Source organism: Piliocolobus tephrosceles, chromosome 14 (assembly GCF_002776525.5).
Source record: "Piliocolobus tephrosceles isolate RC106 chromosome 14, ASM277652v3, whole genome shotgun sequence".
Lineage (NCBI taxonomy): Eukaryota > Metazoa > Chordata > Mammalia > Primates > Cercopithecidae > Piliocolobus > Piliocolobus tephrosceles.
Genome location: NC_045447.1, coordinates 11,552,841 through 11,579,210, shown reverse-complemented (window position 1 = coordinate 11,579,210; position 26,370 = coordinate 11,552,841). Strand labels below are relative to the sequence as shown.

At 44.8% G+C, this 26,370-nt stretch overlaps 1 protein-coding gene across 13 annotated transcripts in view; it reads left to right on the top strand.

Annotated features, from left to right (window-relative positions):
• RALGPS1 (Ral GEF with PH domain and SH3 binding motif 1) overlaps window positions 1–26,370 on the top strand; it is a 306,693-nt gene that overhangs the window by 32,451 nt on the left and 247,872 nt on the right. For all 13 annotated transcript variants that reach the window (XR_002732590.1, XM_023217125.1, XM_023217126.2 and 10 more), the window contains exons 2-3: window positions 13,720–13,841; window positions 17,306–17,413. Coding sequence is in view for 12 of the 13 variants with exons in the window: in XM_023217125.1 (XP_023072893.1) it covers window positions 13,785–13,841; window positions 17,306–17,413 (165 nt within the window). In the remaining variant the exon portion in view is untranslated. The remainder of the gene's footprint in view (window positions 1–13,719; window positions 13,842–17,305; window positions 17,414–26,370) is intronic.

Here is a 26,370-nt window from a genome sequence, read left to right as displayed (position 1 = left end):
TGAGGATGTGCTTAGATGTCTTCCTCAGGCCCCTCAAGACCCCAGCCTCAATCTGCTGCCCTCATCTCTTGCCTTCCCATTTCTGCTGTACTTGGCCCTGGTAGAGTCAGGACCATCAGGTCCCATTGTGCATCGGTCCTTCCCTGACACTGCACACAGGGTGCTCTTGCCATTATATCCTCAGGCCTGTTCTCAGGTCCCATCCCAAGTGGTTCTGCAGTACCTTATACCGTGGACTGAATTCTTTCTGCAGTTCCTGCTTTCTGCTTCTGTGTGATAAAGTCACTGCTTGGGGCAGACATCGTCTTCTCTTCTCAGTCAGGGTATTTCTTCAGCTTCCGTTTGGAGAAGGGGAAGATGCATTCTGTTTTTCTCCAGCTGGGTATGCTTTAGATACAGGAAAATGTGTTTTTTTTAGTGTATTGTGTGTGTGTGTGTTCTGCAAGTTATGACTTAGCTTTTGCAATTACTCTATTAAGAGTAAGCCATAAAGGGACAGGGGTGCAGCAGGGAGACTGCATAAGAGACTTTCACAGTAGATGGGAGGTTTTGGTGGCTTGGATCAAGATGGAGGGATTGGAGGTGGTGAGACCTGGCCATGTTCCACGGAGAAGAATATTCTCTGTCCATGGTGGCCCAGGACAGAGACAGTACCCCTTTTAGTTCCAGACAATGTTGCCTGCCGATACTCAAAGCAAATGTTCCCTGGACTCTGATTAAGACTGAGGGTTTGGCCAGGTATTGGCAGATCACCTGAGGTCAGGAGTTCGAGACCATCCTGGCCAACATGGCGAAACCCCGTCTCTACTAAAAATACAAAAATTACCGGCCGGGCGTGGCGGCTTACACCTGTAATCTCAGCACTTTGGGAGGCTGAGGCGGGCGGATCATGAGGTCAGGAGATTGAGACCATCCTGGCTAACACGGTGAAACCCCATCTCTACTGAAAATACAAAAAAAATTAGCTGGACGTGGTGGCAGGCGCATGTAGTCCCAGCTACTCGGGAGGCTGAGGCAGGAGAATGGCGTGAACCTGGGAGGCGGAGCTTGCAGTGAGCTGAGATCGCGCCACTGCATTCCAGCCTGGGCGTCAAAGCAAGTCTCCATCTCAAAAAATACAAATACAAAAATACAAAAATTACCTGGGCATGGTGGCACACACCTGTAATCCCAGCTACTTGGGAGGCTGAGGCAGGAGAATTGCTTGAACCTGGGAGACAGAGGTTGCAGTGAACTGAGATTGCACCACTGCACTCCAGCCTGGGTGATGGAGCAAGAATCTGTCTCAAAAAAAAAAAAAAAAAAAAAAGAATGAGGGCTTTACAGAGTTGTGGAAAGGAAATGAGGGGTTGAGTTCCTGGCCTGGCTACTGTGCACTGTGATTCCTAATACACAAAAGGGGAAACTTCACTACTCAGGCTTCCAGAATGATGCACCCAGGGCTTTTGTGGGTATCTGGTATGTCTGAGGTAGATCATCCTCTCTTCACTTTCCCTTTCACCCTCATTTCTTGATGTTCCCTTTAAGCCCACCCCCATAAATACCCCTGGCCTCCCACTTTCCTAAAGTGTGCCTCCTTTCCCTATGGAAGAAATCAGGTCTTGCCAGCTGGTGGCTGCAGGGGAGGATTTTTTCCTCCTTCACCTGTCTTCTGCAGGCACCTTGTTTTGGAAGGGGAGAAACTTCCATTTCCAGAGTAGATTGTAGATGCTTATGTGGGAGATAGGGACGCTCTAGCCAGCCTTTCATAGAGGGACTAAAAGAAAACTCTCCTGCCAACCAGAGAACCCTTTCCTGGTCTTCAGAGAAATGCATTTTCCTCATTCACATTTGTTTCATTGCCTCACCTTCAAATTGATTTCTTGTGGTCTTAGGCTAAGAGAGCATTGTCTGTGCTCACTCCTGCCCTGGAAGGTGAAGTGGTGGTGGAGGGTGTTACCAGAAACAATAGCTATCATTTCTTGAATCCACGCTACCTGCCAGCCTCTGCACCAGCCACTTCTACATACATCATCTTATTAATCCTTTCAACCTCCTGTGAGGTAGGTACAGGGGTAGGTACATGATGAGCATCCCAACTCTGAAAATCTGAAATAAAAATGCTTCAAAATCTGAGACTTTTTGAGTGCTGACATGATGCTTAAAGGAAATGCTCATTGGAGCATTTCGGATTTTGGATTTGGGGATTTGGGATGCTCAGTTGGTAAGATAATGCAAATATTCCAAAATCCAAAAAATAAGAAATCTGAAACACTTCTGGTCCCAAGCATTTCAAATAAGGGATGCACAGCCTGTACCATGATTCTCCCCAGAGGAAGAAAGTGGATGTTGGCCAGGTCAAGCAGCTGGCCAAGGGCACAAAGTAAATGAAAGGTGAGTGTTCAGATCCTGGTTCTCTGTCCCCAAAGCCACGGGGAGGAACCTGGCTTCTTTGACTTGCTCTGTAGCTGCCTTGTTTTGCACTCCTATCAAGCCTGCACTGCAGCTTGTTACCCTGGTGGGAGTGGGGGTTGAGCTACAGGTGATTTTAAGGCCTCCCCAAATCCTGGTGTGCTCTGAGCTGTCTGTAGAATGAAGGACAGGTGCTGTGCATAGCCCCTACTATTACTCAAATATATGTAGCTACTGCAGTGATTGTTAAACCAGAGTGTTGGTTAATTTATCATAGCTTTTTGTTACAGCAGGTTTTTTTCCTTAACAGATGTCAAAAAGAGAACTACGGTTTTATTTTTTTTAGTGTTGAAAGGCGGGTCTCTAAAGTGTGTTTCCCTCTATATTTATATGCCTTTATATCCACACATACTAGTATATCTATGTGGGTGTGTGCATTAAGATGCTACCCAACACTGTGAACTGTGGTAACCTTGGGGACAGGGCCTAGGGGCTTTGGGGAGAGCAGACTTTCCTTTTATATTTTATACCTTTTTATCCAGTTTACATAATTCTACCATGCACATGAATTAATTACTTTTCTTTTAAAAATTGACGCCTATAATCCCAACACTTTGGGAGGCCGAGGCGGGCAGATCACTTGAGGCCTGGAGTTCAAGACCAGCCTGGCCAATATGGTGAAACCCTGTCTCTACTAAAATTACAAAAAATTAGCCAAGCATGGGCTGAGGCAGGAGAATCGCTTGAACTTGGGAGGCAGAGGTTGCAGTGAGCTGAGATCGCGCCACTGCACTCCAGCCTGGGCAACAGAGGGAGAGTTCATCTCAAAAAACATTAAAAAAATAAAATAAATAAAAATTAAAATTTCAGAAAGCCCTCATTCTTGAAAAGGTTAGGCATCCCTGGGCTGGACTATACATTTCCTGAGGCCAAGGATGGGTTTTCTCCCCTTCTGCCTCCTCAGCTTCAGCATACAGAGCCTGGGACATGGGGGCACTTGAGAACGCCTGTCACAGGATGGCTGCCTGTTTGTGCCGGCCCCTACTTCAGCTCCGTAAACATAGGCGCTTCCCTTCCCCAAGAAGACACTCTTCCCAGCCCTTCTCTCCGTGCTTGCTCAGTCCCCCAAGTTCTATCCCTTGTTCCTGGTACCTGTGGAGGACCCTGTCTCTAAAGCCAGCCCTCTTTACTGAGCACTGCTGACTTCTCTCCTCCATGGAGGCCCAGCCCCACATGGCACTTTGGACTCAGTGGTGCCTCCTCAGCTCACTATCTCTCCTTTCTTGGGAGAGAGGCCAGAGGTTGGATGCTGAGTGGTGTAGTTTGAAAGGAGTCGAGGAGGGAGCCAGTAAACACTGGAGTGAGTGATGGCCGTTCCAGTCTGACATATGCTTACGTGGCCCGGCTCTCTTTGAAAGTCTCCAGATGCTGCTGCTTGCCAGGAAAGGAGGCTTGGAGAGTTTGGAGAGGGTTGGGAGGAGTTAGAGATAACATCATGGCCATCCCTGCACAAGGGGGACTTTCTTGAACTCCTGGCAGGAGTTCCAGACCCAGAGTGATGGGTGCCTTAGTGGGAAACCTTTTGGCAATACAAAATCTGATGTGCTGTGGCTGAGTGAGTGTGTGTGCACGTGCATGTGCCTGTGTGCACACGTATACACTTACTGTTCGTGGAGTGGACCGAACAATTGTTGGAGGGGTTGTGGCAAAATCCTTCTTTGTTACTTTCCTATTTGTCTTTGTCTAGCTTCTGTGCATGACACAGAAGGGAGGAGCAGGCAGCTGCGGAGTCGTGGGAGAGCTGCACGTCCACAATGTGGAAGTGGGCTCGGAAATGGTGTTTGGGATCCATTTTCATACTTGTCTGAAACATTTGGAAGAAATCACTTTCTTGTAATTGAACATGACTGGATGTGTGTATTTTCTTTGAAACAACCTCCTTAAGCTTAGGAAAAAGTGATTATTATGCCTTCTCAGGAGTGGTCTGCATTGGCCTGTCTCGTGTTATTTTCTTGGTTTCCTGAACCTGAAATGTTAAAGGAGAATTCTGGAAGATTGGAAGGAAACCAAGGTTGCATATGGGATTTTCCTTTCCCTCTTCAGGAGTCCCCCCCCACAAGGCCAGATTCTGTCATAAGCAGAAAAAAGAGATGTGGGATTGTACTGTGGTTCTGATACAACTGCCACGTTCTTAAGAAGTTACATCATGAGAATCACTTTTTCTCCTGCAGTGTTTTGGTTTCCAGGGAGGAATTAGCAGCAGGAGTATGTGTGTGCACGTACACGTGCATGTGTGTGTGTGTGTGTGTGTGTGTGCGCGTGTGTGTATTTGTAAGAGGTGAGAGAGGCAGAAGGCAGGCAGAAAGAATGGGGTTTTTGGTGCGGTGCTGACTAATTTGCCCAAACCAAAAAAGCTGGTGCTCCCACCATTATGCCAGGCTACCTCCCTGTGTAGTAGGTGACACAGCTGATGTAGATGTATAAAAATATAGCCCCTACAGTTTAATTTATCTCTCTGAGCCTCAGTTGCCTCATCTGTAAAATGGGTCTTAATGTATATAAATCCTTTCACCTGACACAAAGTAAGTGTCTAATAAATTGTTGCAATGACAGTGATCAGACTGTGTATGAGCTCCTAGAGGCCCAGGGCTTATGTGACTTCCCTGCACAGAGCAGGGCTTGGGAAAATTTTACAGAGTTTGCTGAATGGATGAGGGAGTGAACAGGATGCAAGATGCTGTTGCTATATTGTGGTGTTAGTTCCGTCTGTGAAAACATAAACTGCATGGGGAGTCCTGCCCATCTTATTTGCTGCTGTGTCCCCAGAGCTCATTTAATCTGTGATGGACACGGGACTGGGGGAGGTAGGAGAGGACACCTGCCACTCATGCCCCAGCATGCTGGTATCGCACCTGTCCCTTTGTTCCCCTGTGCATCCACACATGCCCGGTGCCCACCACACTCAGCCCACACTTTACTTGGAGCCTCTCATTCATCCTGTAAGACCCAGCTCAGTGGTTCTACTCAGCAATGTCTTCTTTGACCCCCAAAGGCATTGGTCACCGAGGACTTTGTGCTCCAGTGAACCACCTGGGGGGTGGGTGTTGAATAAACACAGGAATGAACTAAGAAGCAGTGTGTGGCAGTTAGGCCCCCATCTACTCATTCATAACAGCCTCAAACTTAGAAGACATCCTTGATTCCTCTCTCTTCTTTTCCCCCTGCATGTCGTCCGTCAGTAAGTCTTGTGTGTGTAACCTCCAAAACATCTCCTGGATCCATTCCCCATGAATCCAAGCTGCTGCTGTCTGTTACTTCCTAACTGACTTAACTGCCTCCGGTTTTGGCCTTTCCAATGTAGTTCTCCACAAGGTAGCCAAAGTGATCTTCCAAAACAGTGCCGATCAGATCATGTCACTTCCCTGCTCAACACTCTCTAGCACAGCCGGGTGTGGTGGCTCATGCCTGTAATCCCAGCACTTTGGGAGTCCAAAGCAGGTGGATCACTTGAGGTCAGGAGATCAACTCCAACCTGGCCAATGTGGTGAAACCCTATCTCTACTAAAAATACAAAAATTAACCAGGTGTGGTAGCGGGCATCTATAATCCTAGTGCCTGTAATCCCAGCTACTGGGGAGGCTGAGGCAGGAGAATCGCTTGAACCTGGGAGGTGGATGTTGCAGTGAGCCAAGATCATGCCACTGCACTCCAGCCTGGGACCTGGGTGACAGAGTGAGACTGTGTCTCAAAAAGGAAAAACCTCTCTAGCGTACCCTCCAGTATACTCGAGATGAAACCCCAGCTCCTCACCATGGCCTAAAAGGCCATTCAATGCCCTGGCCCCAGCCTGTCTGTCCACTGCTTCCAGGTGGCTCAGCTCCAGCCATGGCCTTCTCCCTCCATAATAAACCTGCTAGGCTCATGTGCATCTCATAGCCTTTGCACTTGCTGCTCCCTCTGCAAAGAACACTCATATTCTCACTGGTTTGTATGGCTGCCTCCTTCCTAAGGTTTCTGCTCATATGTCGCATCCTTAGAGAGTCCTTCGTTGACCATCCTGGCAAGTATCATCTTCCACCCTATTTCATTTCTTTATGGCATTTATCAGTATCTTAAGTTACCTTCTTTGTTACATGCATTTTCTGACTCCCTTCCTAGAATGTAAGTTCCATGGCAGCAGGGACCTTCTGTGCCTGCCCACCTCGTGTGCCCAATGCCTGGGACAGAGGTTCTTGAGTTTCTATGAATTTGGGTGGAAAAAATGACATTCATTAACTTTGAACTGAAATTTAGCATTTCTCTCATTTATTAATATAGACAATGAACCATAGTAATATTAATAGTACCTGGGACTTGGTCACCAATAGAAATCACAGATATTTTCTTTCTTTTTTTTTTTTTTTTTTTGAGACGGAGTCTTGCTCTGTCACCCAGGCTGGAGTGCAGTGACGCGATCTCGGCTCACTGCAAGCTCCGCCTCCCGGGTTCACGCCGTTCTCCTGCCTCAGTCTCCCGAGCAATCGGGACTACAGGTGGCCACCATGACGCCCAGCTGATTTTTTGTATTTTTAGTGGAGACAGGGTTTCACCGTGTTAGCCAGGATGTTCTCGATCTCCTGACCTCGCAATCCGCCCGCCTTGGCCTCCCAAAGTGCTGGGATTACAGGCGTGAGCCACCGCGCCCGGCCTACAGGTATTTTCATGTCATAACATTTGTGGGCAGTCCAGAACATCTGTGCTCATAACTACTTTGAAATTATGGTGCTCCCCATAGTTCTTATTATTGAATACAGTAATAAAGATACATATTGCCTTACATAAATACATATATTACTACACAACGAATTATTTTAAAATAATTTAATACATACATTTAAATTTTTTTGTATAATTTTATGCATTTTAAAACATTTCTATGAGAAGGAGCCCAGAGGCTTCACCAGACTGCCAAAAGGGTCTAAGACACAACATCGTTAGGAACTGTTGGTTAGGACAGTGCCTAGCATGAGGTAGGGGCTCAGTAAGTGAATGAATAGTGTGTGTCTTCCCCTTTCCAGTGAGCCAATGCATTTTCAGGGTCAGGTTTCCTGTGGATTGGCATAAACTTGATGTTTAGGAACGAGCCTTGGTGGAGGTCTTGTGGAAGTCTACTCTAACTGCCTGATGCTGACAGGGAGGCATTTATCGCAGGGCCCTGGGCTGCTCTCCTTTTCTTTCAGACACAGGCTCTTTCTTCAGTTCTTGTCTGTGCATCTGCTTCCTCCCCCTGCTTTCTTCCCTCTGACCAGACTGTCCCTGCATGGGGCCACTGTCTACTCCTGCGGGTGTGGCACCTTAGCTTAGTTGACCAGCAGAGACTAGTATCTCAGGGTCCTGAGTTCTTGGGAGAACCAGGGGGCACCCTGGTCTAGTCAGTCTGGCTGAGGACGCACAGTTCCCTATCTTCAGAGCCCACTCTGGGTAGGGAAGCAGTTCTCAGGGAGAACTGAGAACTAGGCCACGCTGACCCCCTCAATAGGAGTCTGTTCCCTGATACAGAACTGGGGGTTCAGCCAGGCCTCGGGGACTGAAGTTGGATGGGTGGGGGTTTCTCTGAGCCTTGAAAAGGACATTTTGTTATACTTGATCCTGTGCTTTCCTAGCATGTGAAGTATCACTTCTCTGAGAGTTGCTGCCCATAAATTCAGCCATTTTTGTCAGGGGTGAGACATGCCAGAGTCAGATTGGAAACAAGTGCTCTGTCTTTCCTTCTAGGTCAGATATCCCATAGAAAGCATAATGGGTAACACACTATGGCTGCCATGCTTCATCTGTAGGTGGGCTTGGGCCACAGCGGGAGGGTAGGCAGGTTGAGAGGACTCCTGTACTTGGACCCCTGGACTCAGCTATGCTCCCTGGGGAGCCTGGAACCCACTGCTGGTGATCCCCTTCCCAGCAGTGGAAGCCCATGGTTTTACAAAGCATGATACTGTTCTTTTGCAAACACTTAATTTTTTGTTTGTTGTAGGAAAAAGAATAGGTATAAATGAATAGAAAATTGTAGGATAACACTGACACCAGTAGTAACTGATAATCTTGATTGAGTACTTGCCCTATGTCTGGCCCCGATGGAGCATTTTAAACACATTTTCTCATCCAGTGCTCACCTGGACTCTTATAAGACGCAGTGTCAGGGATGGTGAAGAGCCCAGGCCTTGGCATTGACTGACCAGAGTTTGAACCTCCCAGTCCTGCCACTAACTCGCAGCAAGTCACATTACCTCACTGTGCTTCCATTTCCCTGAAGTCTAGGTCATCTTTACCTCATGGGGCGGCTGTGACAATTAAATGAGCTAATCACGTCATGCTTAGCCCGATGCCTTGCACAGCACCTACACTCACTGTTAGTGCTGGTGTTGGTGTGTGGAGTGGAGCCACCCAGTGATGCTGAAGAAGTGAGTAGCATGGTGGTGCCCTTCATATGGGCAGAGGGTGTGCACTATGGCCAGTGACAGAAGAGGGTCTGAGAACTGTGTTGAAGGCCTTGAGACTTGAGAATTCAGTTGTTAGGAAAGCAGGGAGAGCAAGGCCTCTCATTTGGGCCAGGCTGAGCAGATTGAGCTCCATGTCTGTGCTCCCCTTGGGAAGAGCTACAGAGGGCCAGGCACACCCAGAAAGCAGCCAAGCCCACTTCAGCCTGGGCCTGAGACAGCCTGGATCCACTCAAAGAGGATCAAGCTGGCTGTCTTCCATTTGGTCTCCTGTGGTGACTCTCTGTTAGGCCTGGATTGAATCACTTTAATCCTGTTTGAACTGATCTGAACAGGTTCCATCCATACCAGCTGGTTTGTTCTGGCTTAGCACAGACAGGCTGAGTTGGTCAGCCTTATACTGCCTTTGAATCTTGAGCTGGATTTACGTTTAGTCTCAGTCTTTGGTTTCCTATTTTGAAGTGTTTGGGTTTTTCAGGGGGGTTTCTGTTGGAGGGTTCCAGCCACTCCATCCTGGGAGCCTCTCCTTGCCTCCAGGGGCTGTTTCCCTCCCCTCCGTGCCATCTCTTCTGCACTAGACATTCCTCAAAGTTGTTTGCTTATTAATAGTATCCTGGCTAAGTGTGGTGACTCATACCTATCTATAATTCCAGCACTTTGGGAGGCGAAGGTGGGAGGATCCCTTGAGGCCAGGAGTTCAAGACTAGCCTGGACAATGTAGTGAGACTTCGTTTCTACAAAAAATAGAAAAAGGTAACTGGGCATGGTGGCACGTGCCTGTAGTCTCAACTGCATGGGAGGCTGAGGATCCCTTCAGCCCAGGAGTTTGAGGTTGCATTGAGCTATGATTGCACCACTGCACTCCAAACTGGGAAACAGAGCTGTCTCTTAAAAAAACAAAACAAAACAAAATATATATATATATATTTCAAGGAGAATGGGGGAGAGAAGAGTTAAACATATAAGTTCAGATCACCCTCATGAAACAGCTGAAGGTACTTCTTTTATTGCAGTATAATTTATATTTCATAAAACCCACTCCTTCTAATGGTATAATTCTATGATTTTTAGTGAATTTGTAGAGCTAACTGCCACCACAATCCAGTTTTAGAACATTTCCATCCCTCAGAAACTCCTGTGTCCTTGTGTAGTCAGTTCCGCCCCTGCCCCTGGCCCACCAGTGATGTGCACTTTTGTCGCTCTAAATTTGCCTTTTCTGGACATTTCCTAAAAATGGAATCACAGTACATTCCTTTGCATCTGCCTTCTTTCCCCGAGCATGTGTGTTAAGGTTTGTTGGTGTGGTGACTGTATCCGTGTGTCACCTCTCTGTTTTGCTGGGTAGTGCTCCATCCTGCGGATGTGTCAATTGAATTGTCTGTCTGTTTACCAGGTGATGAACATTTGGAGGGTTTGTAGCTTTTGGCTTTTATGAATAATGGTGCTGTAAGCATTCATGTTCATGTCTTTGTGTGGACATATGTTTTCTTTTTTTAGGTAGATACCTAGGAGTAGAATTACTGGGTCATGTGGTAAATTATATTTAACTTTTTAAGAAAATACCAAACGATCTTTCAAAGTGACTGTGCCATTCTGCCTTCCCACCAGCAATGCATGAGGGTCCCATCTCTGCACATTTTTGCCAATACTCATTATGGCCTGTTGTTGTTTTCTTTTGTTTTTAATTATAGCCATCCTGGTAGGTGTGATGTGGTATCTCATTATGGTTTCATTTGTGTTTCCCTGATGGCATTTCTCTTATTAGTCATTCATATATCTTCTTCTTCTTCTTTTTTTTTTGAGATGGAGTCTCACTCTGTTGCTCAAGCTGGAGTGTATGGTACAATCTCTGCTCACCGTAACCTCTGCTTCCTGGGTTCAGGCGATTCCCCTGCCTCAGCTTCCTAAGTAGCTGGGATTATAGGCATGTGCCACCCCACCCGACTGACTTTTGTCTTTTAAATAGAGATGGGGTTTCATCATGTTGGCCAGGCTGGTCTCAAACTCCCGACCTCAGGTGGTCTGCCCGCTTCGGCCTCCCAAGGTACTGGGATTACAGGTGTGAGCCACTGTGCCTGGCCCATATATCTTCTTTTGTGAAATATCTGTTCAAATCTTTTGTAGAGCTGTTTTTTAAACCTGCACTAGCTGTGGATCTGTGGTTCTTGGTGACGGCGAACATGTCTTCTGTCAGGACAAAAATGACTAACAAATGAGCTCACAAAAGAGGACTTTGGCCTCTCCAGCTCAGTTGTTTCTCTAAGGTAAAACTTTACCTGACCAGCTCTTTTTTTTTTTTTTTTTTTTAAGTATGAAAATTATCAAGCACTTGGAAAAGTGCAGAGACTGATACAATGAACTCCTCTATACCCTCTTGTCTGGATTCAGCCATCGTTATCACGCTGCTGTATTTGCCTTATCTCTACTCACATTTATTTTCCTGACCCATTTGAACCTAAGTTTTAAACTCACTTTACGTCTGTATGTTGACACACACCTCACAAAGGATAAAGACTTTTTGCTACTTAACCACTGCACTGTTATCATACTTAGGAGAATTGACAGCAAGTCAGTGGTACCCTCTAAGAACCATAGTCAGCTTTCTCCCAGTTGATTCCCAAATGTTGTTTATAGGGCAGGCTAGTTCTTCTGAGTGTTCTTGGGAAGAATGGGAAGGTAGAGGGCTCACAGGATAGAACTGAGGATGGGATAACTGAAGTGGATATATTGTATTGGAGCAGCTTTGAGGGATGAGAGAAGAGCCATTGTCAGCACTGGAGATGTACCAGGAGAGACCATGGGTCATTTGGATGTTCCTTTTTGGTTGCTTGCCCCTGTTTCTTTTTTTTCTCTTTTCTTTTCTTTTTTTTTTTTTGAGACGAAATCTTGCTCTGTCGCCAGGCTGGAGTGCTGTGGCCCGATCTCGGCTCACTGCAACCTCCACCTCCTGGGTTCAAGTGATTCTCTTGCCTCAGCCTCCTGAGTAGCTGGGACTACAGGCGCCTGCCACCACGCCCGGCTAATTTTTGTGTTTTTAGTAAAGATGGGGTTTCACCATGTTGACCAGGCTGGTATCGAACTCCTGACCTGAAATGATCCACCCACTTCGGCCTCCCAAAGTGCTGGGATTACAGACCTGAGCCACTGTGCCCGGCCACCCCTGTTTCTTTGACAGCATACTGCTGTGTGCCGGGCCCTGTGACTGAGGGACCTGGGAGAGTTGCAGATGGAGTCAGTATCATCAGGTATCATGTCATCAGTATCATGACTTTTTCTTCTTTTTGAGCTGCCTCCAAAGACTGGAGCCAACTGCACTTATCCAGGCAAATCATCTTTCGCAGTGACCTTTGGGCTAGATCTTGCCCTCCAGGACTGATTTCCACATACGCATCACAGATTTGGCATTTCCCAAATCAAATTCATCATCTTTCCCCCAAATCTGCTATGTCACCTCTGTTCCTTCCTTAAAGAAGGAGATACCATCCTTCTGGTACCTCATGCCAAAAACTCTCTCATCCTCAGCTGGTACTTCTGCCTCCCCTCCACTTCAGTGCCTGGGGAGTCTCAGTCCTTCCTGTCTCTCAGTCTGTCTCCTCTCTGACTTGACAGCCTCAGCCTCAGCTCAGGGGCCCTTCCTTACCTCTTGCCTGGATAACTGCAGTTGGTTCCAGTCTTTGTCTTCTCCTCGCCTTCCTTCCCACCCCCTCCCTACTCTCCTGGTCACTTGCCACTAAAAAACTGTCAGTGGCCACAGCTTTCTGCGTTCAGTGATGTGGTAAGTGCTCTATTATAGGTGTGTGCACTTGGGTGACAGAACGCTGGCTCTGCTTTGGGTTGTTCAGGCATGATAGCCAGAAGAAGGGATGTTTGAGCAGGGTCTTCAATGATGACAGGGTGATAGGGTGGCATGAACAAAGCCATCAAATAATGAGATATCTGCCTCCCCTGCTGCCTTAGTTTCCCCACATGTAATAGGGTGTAATGATAGGACCTACTTCAGGATTTTTGGGTTAGATGAGTTAATGTATGCCAAGGACGGCATATAGTACTATGTGGGGTTAGCTATTACCCAGGTTATTATTGATGAAGAAGTGTGGTGCCAGGGGAACACAGGAGAATTTGCTTATCTTCTTCACCCTGCCTTTGTTTTAAAAGAAAAACCAAGGCTGGATGCGGTGGCTCACACCTGTAATCCTAGCACTTTGGGAGGCTGAGGTGGGAGGATTGCTTGAGCCCAGGAGTTTGAGACCAGCTAGGCAACATACAACATAGCAAGACCCCACCTTCACAAAAAAATTAGTGGGACATGATGGCACATGCCTGTAGTCTCAGCGACTTGGGAGACTGAGGTGGAAGGATCACCTGAGCCCAGGAGGTTGAGGCTGCAGTGAGCCGTGATTGATCTACTGCACTCCAGTCTGGGTGACAGAGCGAGACCCTGTTTCAAAATGAGTAAGACAAAGATCACAAACTCTAGTGCCTGCAAGGGCCAGGCACACACTGAAATGGTTGCACAAGCCAAGTGGGGACTAAAAGGCCCTGCTCCAATCCAAGGGGCAGCCGCCACTCACCTGGCTGATGGTCACCATGCAGGAAAATGGGCCCAATATTGCCAGAAAAGTCAGAAATCCAGAATTCTATGTGAAATCTTCCGATTTTTAAATGTTGGTAATAATTTTAAAAATATCAATACCCTGTACAAGCCCATCAACCTGGGTCTGTGGGCCATAGTTCGCCCGAAAGCCGCTAGCTGATGACCTTTCTTTAAAGGTCTGCTCAAGTCTGGTACAACTTTCGCCTGGGGGTGGGGATAAATTTGTTTTGAAGACTGGTTTTTATGAGCCCCTTTGCCTTGCAGGACTTCTCCAGACAGGTTATGTTACCTGCAGAGGCTGCCCTGAAGCTCCCTGTGGCCTGGAGACTATGTACAAGAGGAATGGTCTGATGGCTAGCGTGTTGGTCACCTCTGCCACTCCACAGGTACTGAGGGACAGTGGGTAGAGGGGTCTCCTTTCAGCTAACCCAGGCCCCAGCTGAGGCTTGGACAGCAAGGCAGTAGGGCTCTATGAATACCACCATTCTTAGCACTCCTAAGGCCCCTGGCCACGGGAGGCGTGAGATTTGGGAGGCAGTCAGCCCTGAGGATCAGCATGTTTTCTGAAGTCGTTCTCTTCAAAGAAAAACAAATACCTGCCCAGTCCAGTCGTAGCAAGTGCCACATTCCATTTTGGTGGCAAGAAGGGATCAGACCTTTCCCAGGAAAAGCCGCTGCTGATTATAAATAAGTCACACACATTCCGGAATGAAGTCAGACAGAAGTCATTCCAACTGGCCCTGGGTTCTTATTTACCTTGCTCAGTAGGAAATGGCTGTAAGGACTGGTGGTCTGCAGTGGCCTGGGCTAGGGCCCCTGCCGTGGGGTTTGGGAGTTTGCTTTCCACGCTCAGTAATGGCACAGAAGCATGCGGGAAGAGTGGGTGCCATTTGAGGCCCAGGATGCTGCCACCCTATTGTGTGTGAAACGCCTCCTCCTCTGACAGATTGGCAGGCCATACCAGGGTTTAAACCCACAAGGCCCTCCTCGTTATGCTGGGCTTTTGAAGTGATCCTGGGTAACCAGCCAAAAAGTCACAGGAATCAGTTCGTTTCTTATAACCCTTTCAAAAAAATTCAGTGTTTTGATCTCTGGTCCTGAAATCAGGATAGGTTTAAGTAAAGCTGCTACTGCAGCAGAATTGTCATTACCCTCATCATCATCACCAATGATGTACTTGGGGCAGCTTTTGATTGAACACGTCCCCTTGTATGATTGTGTGTGTTTGGGGCAGATACAATGGTGCGTCACTGGAAAGTTATAATACCTGAAATCCTGGGAATGGATTCCTTTTTGTAACTAGAGGAATCAGACTTCTATTTCCATCTAGAGTGACGCTTCTTTCTTCTTTGGTTTGTGTGTGTATATGTGTATATGTGTGTGTGTATATATATATAAGTGTGTATATATATGTGTATACACATTATACACATTCACACATATTTGCTGTGTATATGTACATATATGTGTATCCAGCACAAGGTAAGTACTCAGTAAATATTTATTGAATAATTGAACGAGCGAATGGATGAATACATGTATAACTGAAGTGCTCAATAAATTTTGATGACTGAGTGATACATTTACACCCATATAGCCCCATAATTTGTTGCTTACTATATATACCAGGCACTTTTTTGCATGTTCCATGGGCATTGTCTAATTTAATATTCACAATAACCCCATCAGGTATATATTATTATTTTATCCCCAGTTTATAGTTGAGGAAGCTAAGGCACAGATAGGTGAACAAGCTCTCTTGGAATCACACAGCTGCCAGGTGGGTGGGGATTCAAACCCTGACTCTCTAGCTGGTGCTCCTAACCGTGACATTATACCATCCAAAAGAAAATCCATCCTGTCAACCTGATATATTCTGCTTTCTGGAAGGTGGGTGTACAAGTACAGAACAGTTTGTACAGAATTGTCTGCTCACGATCTACATATAAGACTGGGAGATGTAGTAGACTGCCAATTCCAGCAGCATCAGGAGAAGTCTTTATAACTTTTCAAAAGTTCATTCTGCATAGGTTCTCCTCAGGGGAGACTGTCCTGTCACTGTGAAACTTTAAAAATAGTCATGCCTGGGCCAGGTGTGGTGGCTCACACTTATAATCCCAGCACTTTGGGAGGCTGAGGTGGGTGGATCACCTGAGGTCAGTAGTTTGAGTCCAGCCTGCCAACATGGCGAAACCCCGTCCCTACTAAAATTACAAAAATTAGCCAGGTGTGGTGGCAGGTGCCTGTAATCCCAGCTACTTGGGAGACTGAGGCAGGAGAATCACTGGAACCTGGCATGTGGAGGTTGCAGTGAGCCGAGATCACACCACTGCACTCTTGCCTGGGCGACAGAGCAAGACTCCCACTCAAAAAAAAAAAAAAAAAAAAAAGCCATGCCTGAGCTCACCCGAGTCCCCTTGAGTCAGCTCTCCTGGGAGTGGAGGCAGATTCTGCCAGTTACTTTTTAAGCTTTATTTTATATAACCCGTACTATAGCCCTGGGAAGTAGGTTTAATATCACCAATTTACAGATGATAACGGACTCCGTAAAACAAAGTTATTTGTCTGAGTTCAGACAGCAACTGGTGTGGAGCTGGCATTTTAACCAGGCCTGTCTGACCTCAGAGCTGTTAACCACTATAGTATGCTGCTTCTTAAGATCATTTTAAGAGTTTTTGTATAGTAGACTCATTTTAAAATCTTTTGATGACACAGGCCTATCGAAATCTACAGGTTTAAGTTCCTGCTCCTCTTTTAAACCTTACATTTCCAGTTGTTGACTATTGATTTCCCTCACTGGCCTAAAAACACTCTAGTTTTCAGGAAGATTACCAAGTTTTTCCAGATATAGCCATTTTGGAAAGAGTGAAATAAGGAAGAATTAATAAAAGCATATTCTCTAAATCCCAGTCCAAGATGTTGAGGTTAATGGAAACCACAAAATCATTCTTCGTGAGCTGAGACTAATAAAATTGTTTATGAACAGGGCACAATTTTTGGGCGGTAAGCTTGATAAAGCTTGATGAAGTTAAATTAAAGAGAAAGTATATTCAACTTTCTGGGATCCCCAGTGTTGAGATTCATGAGATCAGCCACATTTGAGGAGTTTTAACTTGCCTCTTTATGGGAGACTCCCTTCATATACATGCAGGAGGCAGAGTGTCCTTAGCATAAAGGACTCTACTAAATACAACTTTCACACTGGTCTCTAAAGCCAGTTGGTTACCTCTCAGCTCATTAGCAAACAGGCTTTGAATTCCAAGTGGCCCGCATGATAAATAAGCCTTGAGAGCTACTTTCACATTTTGTGTAACAATTTCCTGCAATGACTTCAAGTAGGAAAAAGAGAGGTAAAACCAGGTAATGTTCGAAAGACATCATGAAGCAGATTGTCTCCTCAGGCCTCCTAAGACATGCAGTCCTGTTCTCCCTCAAGGAAGATTGGGCTGTAATTTTTTACCCCACCAGTAAAACACTGGCCAGAGAAAGTTAGGGTGTGGCAACTGAAGGTATGTGTTTTGGGGTCAGATAGATACAAAAATAAGTTTACTTTCTGGCTTTCCCTTTCATAGCTGAGATAGCTTGGAGAAGTAACATTGCCTCTACTTCCTTATCTATAAAATGGGAACAATAATAATGTGTATTCATAGGGCACACATGGGAAGGAAATAAGATGATACACATGCAGTGCTTAACACAGTGCCTGGACTGGGGTAAAGCTCTAATCAATAGAAGCTGTTTTTATTGTACTATTCTATTGCTCTCCCATCCTCAATTCCGAGGAGGTTTGGGAGGCAGTGATTCCAAGTCAGATCATTCAGTTAACACCATCTCTCCCTGCTCTCCACAGGGCAGCAGCAGCTCGGACTCTCTGGAGGGCCAGAGCTGCGACTATGCCAGCAAGAGCTATGATGCCGTTGTCTTCGATGTCTTGAAAGTGACCCCAGAGGAGTTTGCTGTAAGTGAAACAGAGCTGGTGTGGGTGGCTGGGCACCACAACAGGGCACTAGAGGGAGCCATCACTTAGGCTTTTGGCTCAGATTGGAAACCTTCTATATGCCCAACAAGAGGGGTGTGTTGAGTAAAGTATGTACCACCCTTTATGAAATACAATGCAGCATTAAAAAGGGTGCTGTCCTGAAATTAACTGCCCTGGAAGGCTGTACGCTATATATATAAAAATGAAAGGAGCAGAAGACTAAAGCACAGTTTGTGGAGAACATGCAATTTTAAAAATGCATGTACAGGCTGGGCGAGATGGCTCACGCCTATAATCCCAGCACTGTGGGAGGCTGAGGTAGGAGGATGGCTTGAGCCCAGAAATTCGAGACCAGCCTGGGCAACATAGGGAGACTGCCTCTCCAAAAATTGGAAATAAAAAAATAAGCCAGGTGTGGTGGCACACACTTGTAGTCCCAGCTACTCAGGAGACTGAGGTGAGAGGATTGCTTGAGCCTGGGAAGTTGAAGCTGTGGTGAGCTGTGATCATGCAACTACATTCCAGTCTGGGTGACAGAGTAAGACCGTGTCTCACAAAAAAAAAAAAGCATGTATAACACACATATAACATGTATTTGCATGAGGTCTAGATTTTTTGTTTACATATTCATAAATATCTGGATCTATATAGCCAAACATATTATTTACTGTAGTATTTGGTCATAGATTCCAGGTCATTGGAATTTAATTTTTCTATTTGTTTATGTATACTTTCTGCATTTTTATAATAACCGTTTTCTACAATGATAAACAATATTATTTGGGCAATTTAAAAAATATAAATTAAAAAAAGATGTATCTTCAAACAGTGTGTTGCTCCTGGTCTAACTAAGGGACGGTCCCTTGTGGTGGAGCAGTGTTGGCTCCTTCTTTTGCCATGACTTATTTTCCTCCTTTTGTACCTTGACGGTAGAGGGAGAATATTGACTCTGGGGTGACCTCAAATCTGATTGTGAGTGTTGTCCAAGCGTTGAACTTCTCTCCAGAAGAAGTGTTTCCAACCCATACCCACGTCCTCTCTACCCTCTTTGGTAAAAGAGGTTTCTTGTCCTCCTGGGTGCCAAGGGAAGTAGCTGGGCCCCATGTCATTGCTCTGCCATCATTGTCTTCTTCTATGTTTACTTTGTGCCAGGCCACACTGAGCCTGGCACATGCGTCATCTCCTTCTGTGTGTCTAAGGGATCATTTTAAAACCTTCAGACTCTCTAGTGGCTCCCTCCTACTAGAATGAGACCCAGAGTTCCTCCTGAGGCCTCCAGTACTCTCTGTGGTCTGGCCAAGCCTCCTCTTCTGCCCCTACCTCCGTGCTCTCCCACTCTCTTTCTTCCCCAGGCTCACCTGCGTCCTCTGTCCTTTTTTCAGTCTTCATGGCTCTTCCTTAGTTGTCTGCTCACTCTGTGTTCAAATGTCTGTCCTTGGGACTTCCACTGGGCTAAAGTAGCATCTTTCCATCATTATCTTTCTCCTTAACTCTGCTCTGTTTTTCTTCATAACTCTTATTACTACCCAACATTACATTATAGAATAATAATTTATTTTTTTCTTCAAGACAGCATCTCATTTCATCACTCAGGCTGGAGTGCAGTGGCACAGTCACAGCTCACTACAGCCTCAATCTCCCTGGCTCAAGTGATCCTCCCTCCTCAGCCTCCCAAAGTGCTGGGGCTACAGGTGCACACCACCATGCCCTGCTAATTTTTTTGATTTTTAGTAGAGATGTGATCTCACTGTGTTGCTGTGGCTGGTCTCCAGTTCTTGGACTCCACCTCAGCCTCCCAAAGTGCTGGGATTGCAGGCGTGAGCCACCACTCCTGGCCTATATAATAATAAATTTTTATTTCATATCTCTTCCACTGGAATATAAACTTTCTAAGGACAGGAACTTATCTGACTTGTTCACTGCATTTTTTCCCAGTGTCCAAAAAAATTACTGGCTCATAGTAGGTGCTCAGTAAATATGCATTGCCTGAAAGAGTTCAATTCTTTTTTTTTTTTTGAGGTGGAGTCTCGCTCTGTCACCAGGTTGGAGTGCAATCTTGGCTCACTGAAACCTCTGCCTCCTAGGTTCAAGTGATTCTCCTGCCTCAGCCTCCTGAGTAGCTGGGATTACAGGCACATACCACCATGCCCAGCTAATTTTTGCATTTTTAGTAGAGATAGGGTTTCACCATGTTGGTCAGGATGGTCTCAATCTCCTGGTCTCATGATCTGTTCGCCTTGGCCTCCCACAGTGCTGGGATTACAGGCATGAGCCACCGCACCTGGCGAAGAGTTCAATTCTTACGACAACTCAATGAGGCATATCATTAGCTCCCAATTTTCTGATAAAGTAAGGATCCAACAGATTAATTTTCTTACATGGATTATATAGCCAAGTATTGGCAGAGCCAGGTCTGAAACTCTCATCTCCTAATTACCTGTGTAATGCTAGGAAGTAATATTAAGAGCAACTCTTATTTTTGAACACTGATTATGTCTAGGTCTTGTGCTAAATGTTTTACATGCTTTATCTAATTTACTTTTCATAACAGCCTTATAAATTAGGTATAATTATTATTCCCAATTTACTGATAAGTCAGTCAACACTTAGAGAAGAAAGTTGTCTCTTCACACAGGTAGTACATGGCACAGCTGGGATTAAAACCAGGGCTGTTTGACACTGTAGACCAGTGATTTCCAATAGAAATACAATGTAAGCTACGTATACAATTTAAAATTTTCTAGTAATCGGCCGGGCATGGTGGCTTATGCCTGTAATCCCAGCACTTTGGCAGACTGAGGCAGGTGCATCACCTGAGGTCAGGAGTTCGAGACCAGTTTGATCAACATGGAGAAACCCCGTCTCTATTAAAAATATAAAATTAACTGGACGTGATGGTGCATGCCTGTAATCCCAGCTACTTGGGAGGCTGAGGCAGGAGAATCGCTTGAACCCGGGAAGCGGAGGTTGCAGTGAGCCGAGATCGCGCCGTTGCACTCCAGCCTGGGCAGCAAGAGCGAAACTCCATCTCAAAAAAGAAAAAAAAAATTTCTAGTAACTACATTAAAAAATAAAAGAAGTGAAATTACTTGTAATAATATGTTTTATTTAACCATATATATCCAAAAATATTACTATTTCAAAATACAAGCTATATAAAATTATTAAGATACTTCATATTCTTTTTTTTTCAAACTAAGTCTTCAAAATCCAACGTGTATATGTGTAAGAAACAAGGTCTCACTCTGTTGCCCAGGCTAGAGTGCAGTGGCTATTCACGGGTGCAGTTACACCACAGTGCAGTGCCTTGAACTGCTGGGCTCAAGTCGTCTTCCTGCCTCAGCCTCCCGAATAGCTCAGACTATAGGCTTGTGCCACTGTACCTGGCTCCAAAGTATAGTTTTTACTTTATAGTGCTAGCAACATTTCAGATGCTCAGTAGCCACATGTGGGTAGTGGCCACCATATTGGACAGTGTAACACTAGAGTCCGTACTCTTAGCCACAAAGCTGTATTGTCTCTCCTTTAGAGGACTTCATGGGTCTCGCAGTCTGATGGCCTAGCTTCTATGTTCTATTTATGTATGTTTACTTGTACTTTTAAGAGTCATGTTTTTTAGCTTTATGAAAGAAGCAATAATGAGGCTTAAAAATCCCTTTATAGCTGTTTACTCTGTGGAATGGCAGAGAGTTAGACTGCATCATAGGAAAACATTGCCTAACAGGACTCCTTGGTGAGACTCAGAGCCTGGTTTTCTAGCCTCAGCCGTAGGGTATTGCTTGGCTTGCTTCAGGCTGCCTTTCTGAGGCTGGGAAGACTGTAGGGAAGGATGGTGAATACTTTTTGAGAATGCAGTGCTGAAACTTTGGCTGTCTCTGCTGGAGCTAGTGTGTCTTTAGCTTACATGTGAAACCAGGTCTCTGGAGTCTTTGGCCTCTGGGAAAGCACTGGAGTGCCTAGGTGTTAGAATTGAACCAGACCAACTGGCATTTTAGTTTCCTGTCTAGTGAAAGAAAAAACCCAGACATGAAAACCCACTGAAAGAATTATTTGATTCTGGGAAGATGGTGGTGGCAGTAGCATATTTTTAAATTCTCTCTTAGGCCGGGCGCGGTGGCTCAAGCCTGTAATCCCAGCACTTTGGGAGGCCGAGATGGGCGGATCATGAGGTCAGGAGATCGAGACCATCCTGGCTAACATGGTGAAACCCCGTCTCTACTAAAAATACAAAAAAAAAACTAGCCGGGCGAGGTGGCGGGCGCCTGTAGTCCCAGCAACTCCGGAGGCTGAGGCAGGAGAATGGCGTAAAACCCGGGAGGTGGAGCTTGCAGTGAGCTGAGATCCGGCCACTGCACTCCAGCCCAGGAGACACAGCAAGACTCCGTCTCAAAAAAAAAAAAAATAAATTCTCTCTTAATCCGCATTTCCCCACTGCCCCACTATGAACCCTGAAACCCGTGAACACAATTGTAGTAAACCTAGGTGACAAGTTATCCTCATCACCCCCAAAATACAAGTGGTATATGTATACACAATGTATACCACCAACATCCACAAGACCTTCAGGGTATCAGCATCTGTAGAGGAGAAAGCAGAATAAGCACTGGGGTATTTGATAGACTTGAGAATAGGAGAATCCCAAAGTTGCCAATAGATATTTGCTAGAAAGTTCAGTGCATTAGGGTGGGAATAGCAGTTGAAATTGGCAGGGATTTTGACTATTCAAATAATGGGTGAGTAGAAGGGATCTGTGGAATAGCCATTATGACCTCTTGAAACCAGGCAACTGGGGGTCTCTTCTAGAATGATGCTGCATACCTAAGAAATTCAGTATGGAGTGGAGTCAAAATGATCAGAAAGGATAGAGATGGTTGTGGCAAAAGATGATCTAAGTGTGTGTGTGTGTGTGTGTGTGTGTGTGTGTGAGAGAGAGAGAGAGAGAGAGAGAGAAAATCTTAAGAAATAGTGGCCGTAGTGTTGAGCGCTACATGAAAGCAAACTAAAAACACAGCTGTGTGAAGTTACAAAAGGTACTCTGAACCATATTGCCCTCTAAAAGCTCAGGAAAACGAATTTTGCATGAAAATAAGCAACAGGAAATTATTGCTGTCAAATCTCATTCAAAGTTATTATACAAAAAAAGAGACAAGAATCCCTATAGACAATGAGAGCATGCCAAAAAACAGACAAAACCTGTAACTGTTTATTTTAAGATGAGCTAAGAGATGTTAAGATCATGCATGAAGAATATAATTCAGAAATATGAAAATCTCAGAAATGAGATGACAGAACTTAGGAAAGACTTAAAAATAAAAGAATTCTGTTGGAAATGAAGATTGAACTAGAAGGAACACAGGAACACATACACATAACAGAAAATGCCTAAGGGAATAAACTTTTTCACATGAAAATAAATGAAGAAAGAAAAAGACTTTGGGGAAAAGTGACAAATATTCATGATAGGCAAAGAACATCCAACATACAGATAATAGGAAATCCTGAAAGCAGGGAACAAAAAGGCAAGGGAACTTCACAAATAATTAAAACTAAAATTTAGGAAAATGTTCATGAAATTAAAAAAAAAAAAAGATTTGAAACTGCATGTTGAAAGAGCACACCATGAAGCCGAGAATGTCAACCCCAAATGGTCAATACTTTACGTTTGTAAAGACGTATTCTTTGCAAATTACTGGATTTTAAAGGAAAAAAAAATTATTTGGGCATTTAGGCAAAAACGGCAAATGACATATACAGGAAATGATTAGATTACCATCAGTCTTTTTTGACAGAAACATGTTTTTGCCAAAAGGAAATAGAACTACATAATTAAATAAAGAAAGAAAAAAAAGTGAGCCAAAGACTTTATAATATATCCAGCAAAACTGACTTTAAAGTATAAAGGACACAGACTGTTGTGAACGTGCAAGGCCTCAGAATCTTCTTCCCCTGAGCCCTTCCTGAGGAGTCTATGAGAGAATGAGTCTTAGACATAGTTACAGAACCATTGCTATAAAGACAGGTAGAGAGCAGTAAACATGCAATTACTTGTGGAATTAAGACTGAATGAGGGTTAAAGGTAGAGGGTATAGTTTGTAATGAATGTATGCCCAGATGGTAGATATAGTATGACTGTAGGATAAAGTAAATGAAAACTTATGGGATGCTGGAATCTTAGTATATACTCTGTGTCCATGAGACCAAGATTTTCAAAATAGAAGAAAGGAGATACAGATATAATACAGAAGAGGTTAAGTAAGTTTTAAAAAATGTCCTGACTTTGAATTGGAAATATTAGTATGAATTCTGCATTGTGGTCTTGAAATAGCATTTTGTACTAAAAGAACCCATGGCTTCTGGAGAACTGGTTGATTCCAAGTCTAGGAAAGGACATGTTCAAGATGAGCCTGGTGCATCTTCTCAGTACCCAGTGAGGAAGCTGTAAAGGAATAGGAGGGTCCGTGGCAAAAGGACTCAAGAGCTAGCTAGAAGTAGCTCCCATTGCCCCGTCATGGCACAATTTGAGCTTCAAAAGGATAATAATTGCAAATGATTGAAACTCATCAAGCAATGGGTCACTTTGGATGATAATAGGAGGGCAGTTTATCATCTTAAAAACTGATAAATATAAGGAAGGAATCAAGCATTTGTTCTGCCTTTTACTTTTGAACTAACTACACTGGATAACCAAACAGTAGATGAGGGAAAGTGTCTATTAAATTGGTTCAGTTAATAAAAGGAAAAGAAATGAAAGAATTGGAATATCATCATTTTGTAACCCCAGTGAATGAAAATATCTAAGCAGTGAGCATCAGTAGCCACTAACATTACAAAAGGAGAGCCATCATGTGCCTCCTGATGAAGCAGTATGCTGCCACCTGTGGTCTTGCCAAAGGGATGAACCTGTGTCTGATGAAGTCCCTGAGTCCAGCTGCTGATTTGCAGACACACCAAGAAAGGAAGAACACGTTGACCCGCTCCATAAGTATGGAGAACTGTGTAGGTCAGATGGCTTGGATTCTTCAGCAGATGTATTACAAGGAATATAAAGGGATGGAGAGAATATTTGTAGATTAAAAGAGATTTAAAAAGTACATATCAGCTGGTGTGGTGGCTCACGCCTGTGATCCCAACACTTTGGGAGGCCGAGGTGGGTGGATCACAAGGTCAGGAGTTTGAGACCAGCCTGGCCAATACGGTGAAACCCCGTCTCTACTAAAAATACAAAAATTAGCCAGGCATGGTAGCACACACCTGTAGTCCCAGCTACTCAGGAGGCTGAGGCAGGAGAATCACTTGAACCCGGGAGGTGGAGGTTGCAGTGAATGGAGATTGCGCCACTGCACTCCAACCTGGGTGACAGAGTGAGACTCCATCTCAAAAAAAAAAAAAAAAAAGTACGTATCAGGTTGGGCATGGTGGCTTACATCTATAATCCCAGCGCTTTGGGAGGTGGTGGTGGGAGGATTGTTGTTTGAGGCCAGGAGTTAGAGATCAGCCTGGGCCACAGAGCTAGACTCCATCTCTACAAAAAAATTAAAAAGTTAGCTGGGCATGGTGGCTTATACCTGTAGTTGTAGCTTCTCAGGAGGCTGAGGCAGGAGTGATCAGTGGAACCCGGAAGTTCGAGGTTAGCTCACTAGCTGTGATCACACCACTGCACCCAAGCCTGGACAGCAAGTAAGACCCTGTCTCTAAAATAGATAGATAGGTAGGCAGGTAGATAGCACTTCTCCAGATTTTTAAAAAGTGGACAGGACTACCTTGTGATGTGTAGGTGTATATACTTGAGTGATTAAATTATTTAAAAAACCTGAAGAAAGTCAGAATAATGGTTACTTTTGGTGGGAGAGAGACTTGTGATTGGGACAAGGCATATTGAAGAACTTCTGGGGTGGTTCTTTTTTCGTTTTGATTGTGGTAAAATATACATAATATAAAATTTACTATCTTAACTATTTTTCATTATACAATTCAGCAGTGTTAAGTACATTCACAGTGTTATGCAACCAATCTCCAAAACCGTTCTCATCTTGCAAAATGGAAACTCTGTATCCATTAAACAACTCCCCATTCCCCCTCCTCCCAATCCCCAGCAACCACTATTCTACATTCTGTCTCCCTGATTTTGACTCTTCTAGTTACCTCATGTAAGTGGAGTCATACAGAGTTTGTCTTTGTGACTTTTTTTGTAGATTTGACTTTTTTTTTTTTTTTTTTAGTTTTTTTGTTTTTTGTTTTTTGAGACAGAATCTCACTCCCAGGCTGGAGTGCAGTAGTGCGATTTCAGCTCACTGCAACCTCCTCTTCCTGGGTTCAAGCAATTCTCCTCCCTCAGCCTCCTGAGCAGCTGGGATTACAGGCATGCACCACCACGCCCAGCTAATTTTTGTATGTTGTATTAGAGACAGGGTTTCACCACGTTGGCCAGGCTGGTCTCGAACTCCTGACCTCAAGTGATCCGCCAGCCTCGGCCTCCCAAAATGCTGAGATTACAGGTGTGAATCACTGTGCCCAGCCTAGTTTGACATTTTTTAAAAATAAAAAGTTTACAAAGCTTTAAATAAGTTACTGCTAGATTAATTTTCAAAAGGAACAGAACAGTTCCTAGGCCCATCCCCGACTCTTTTCTAAAATTGCCAGACACGGGCTTTCTGTGGTTCTGTGAGTCAAAGCAGGAATGGATGTTTGGAGCTGATTACTCTTCGTTCGGTGAGCCCTCCTGGCCATGCCTTGGTGGAGTGGGGTAAAGCCAACAGTTTTTTTTTGTTTGTTTATTTGGGGTCTGGAAGACCCTTACACTAAGGCTGAGGCTGGGAAGAGAGGATTTAGTCAGCCACTGTTAGGAGAAATACTACATTTAACATGTGCAAAAAACCTTTTTTTTCCCCCTTTTTGGCTAACCAAGTAGCTTTCATTTATCCACATAATAGCACCAT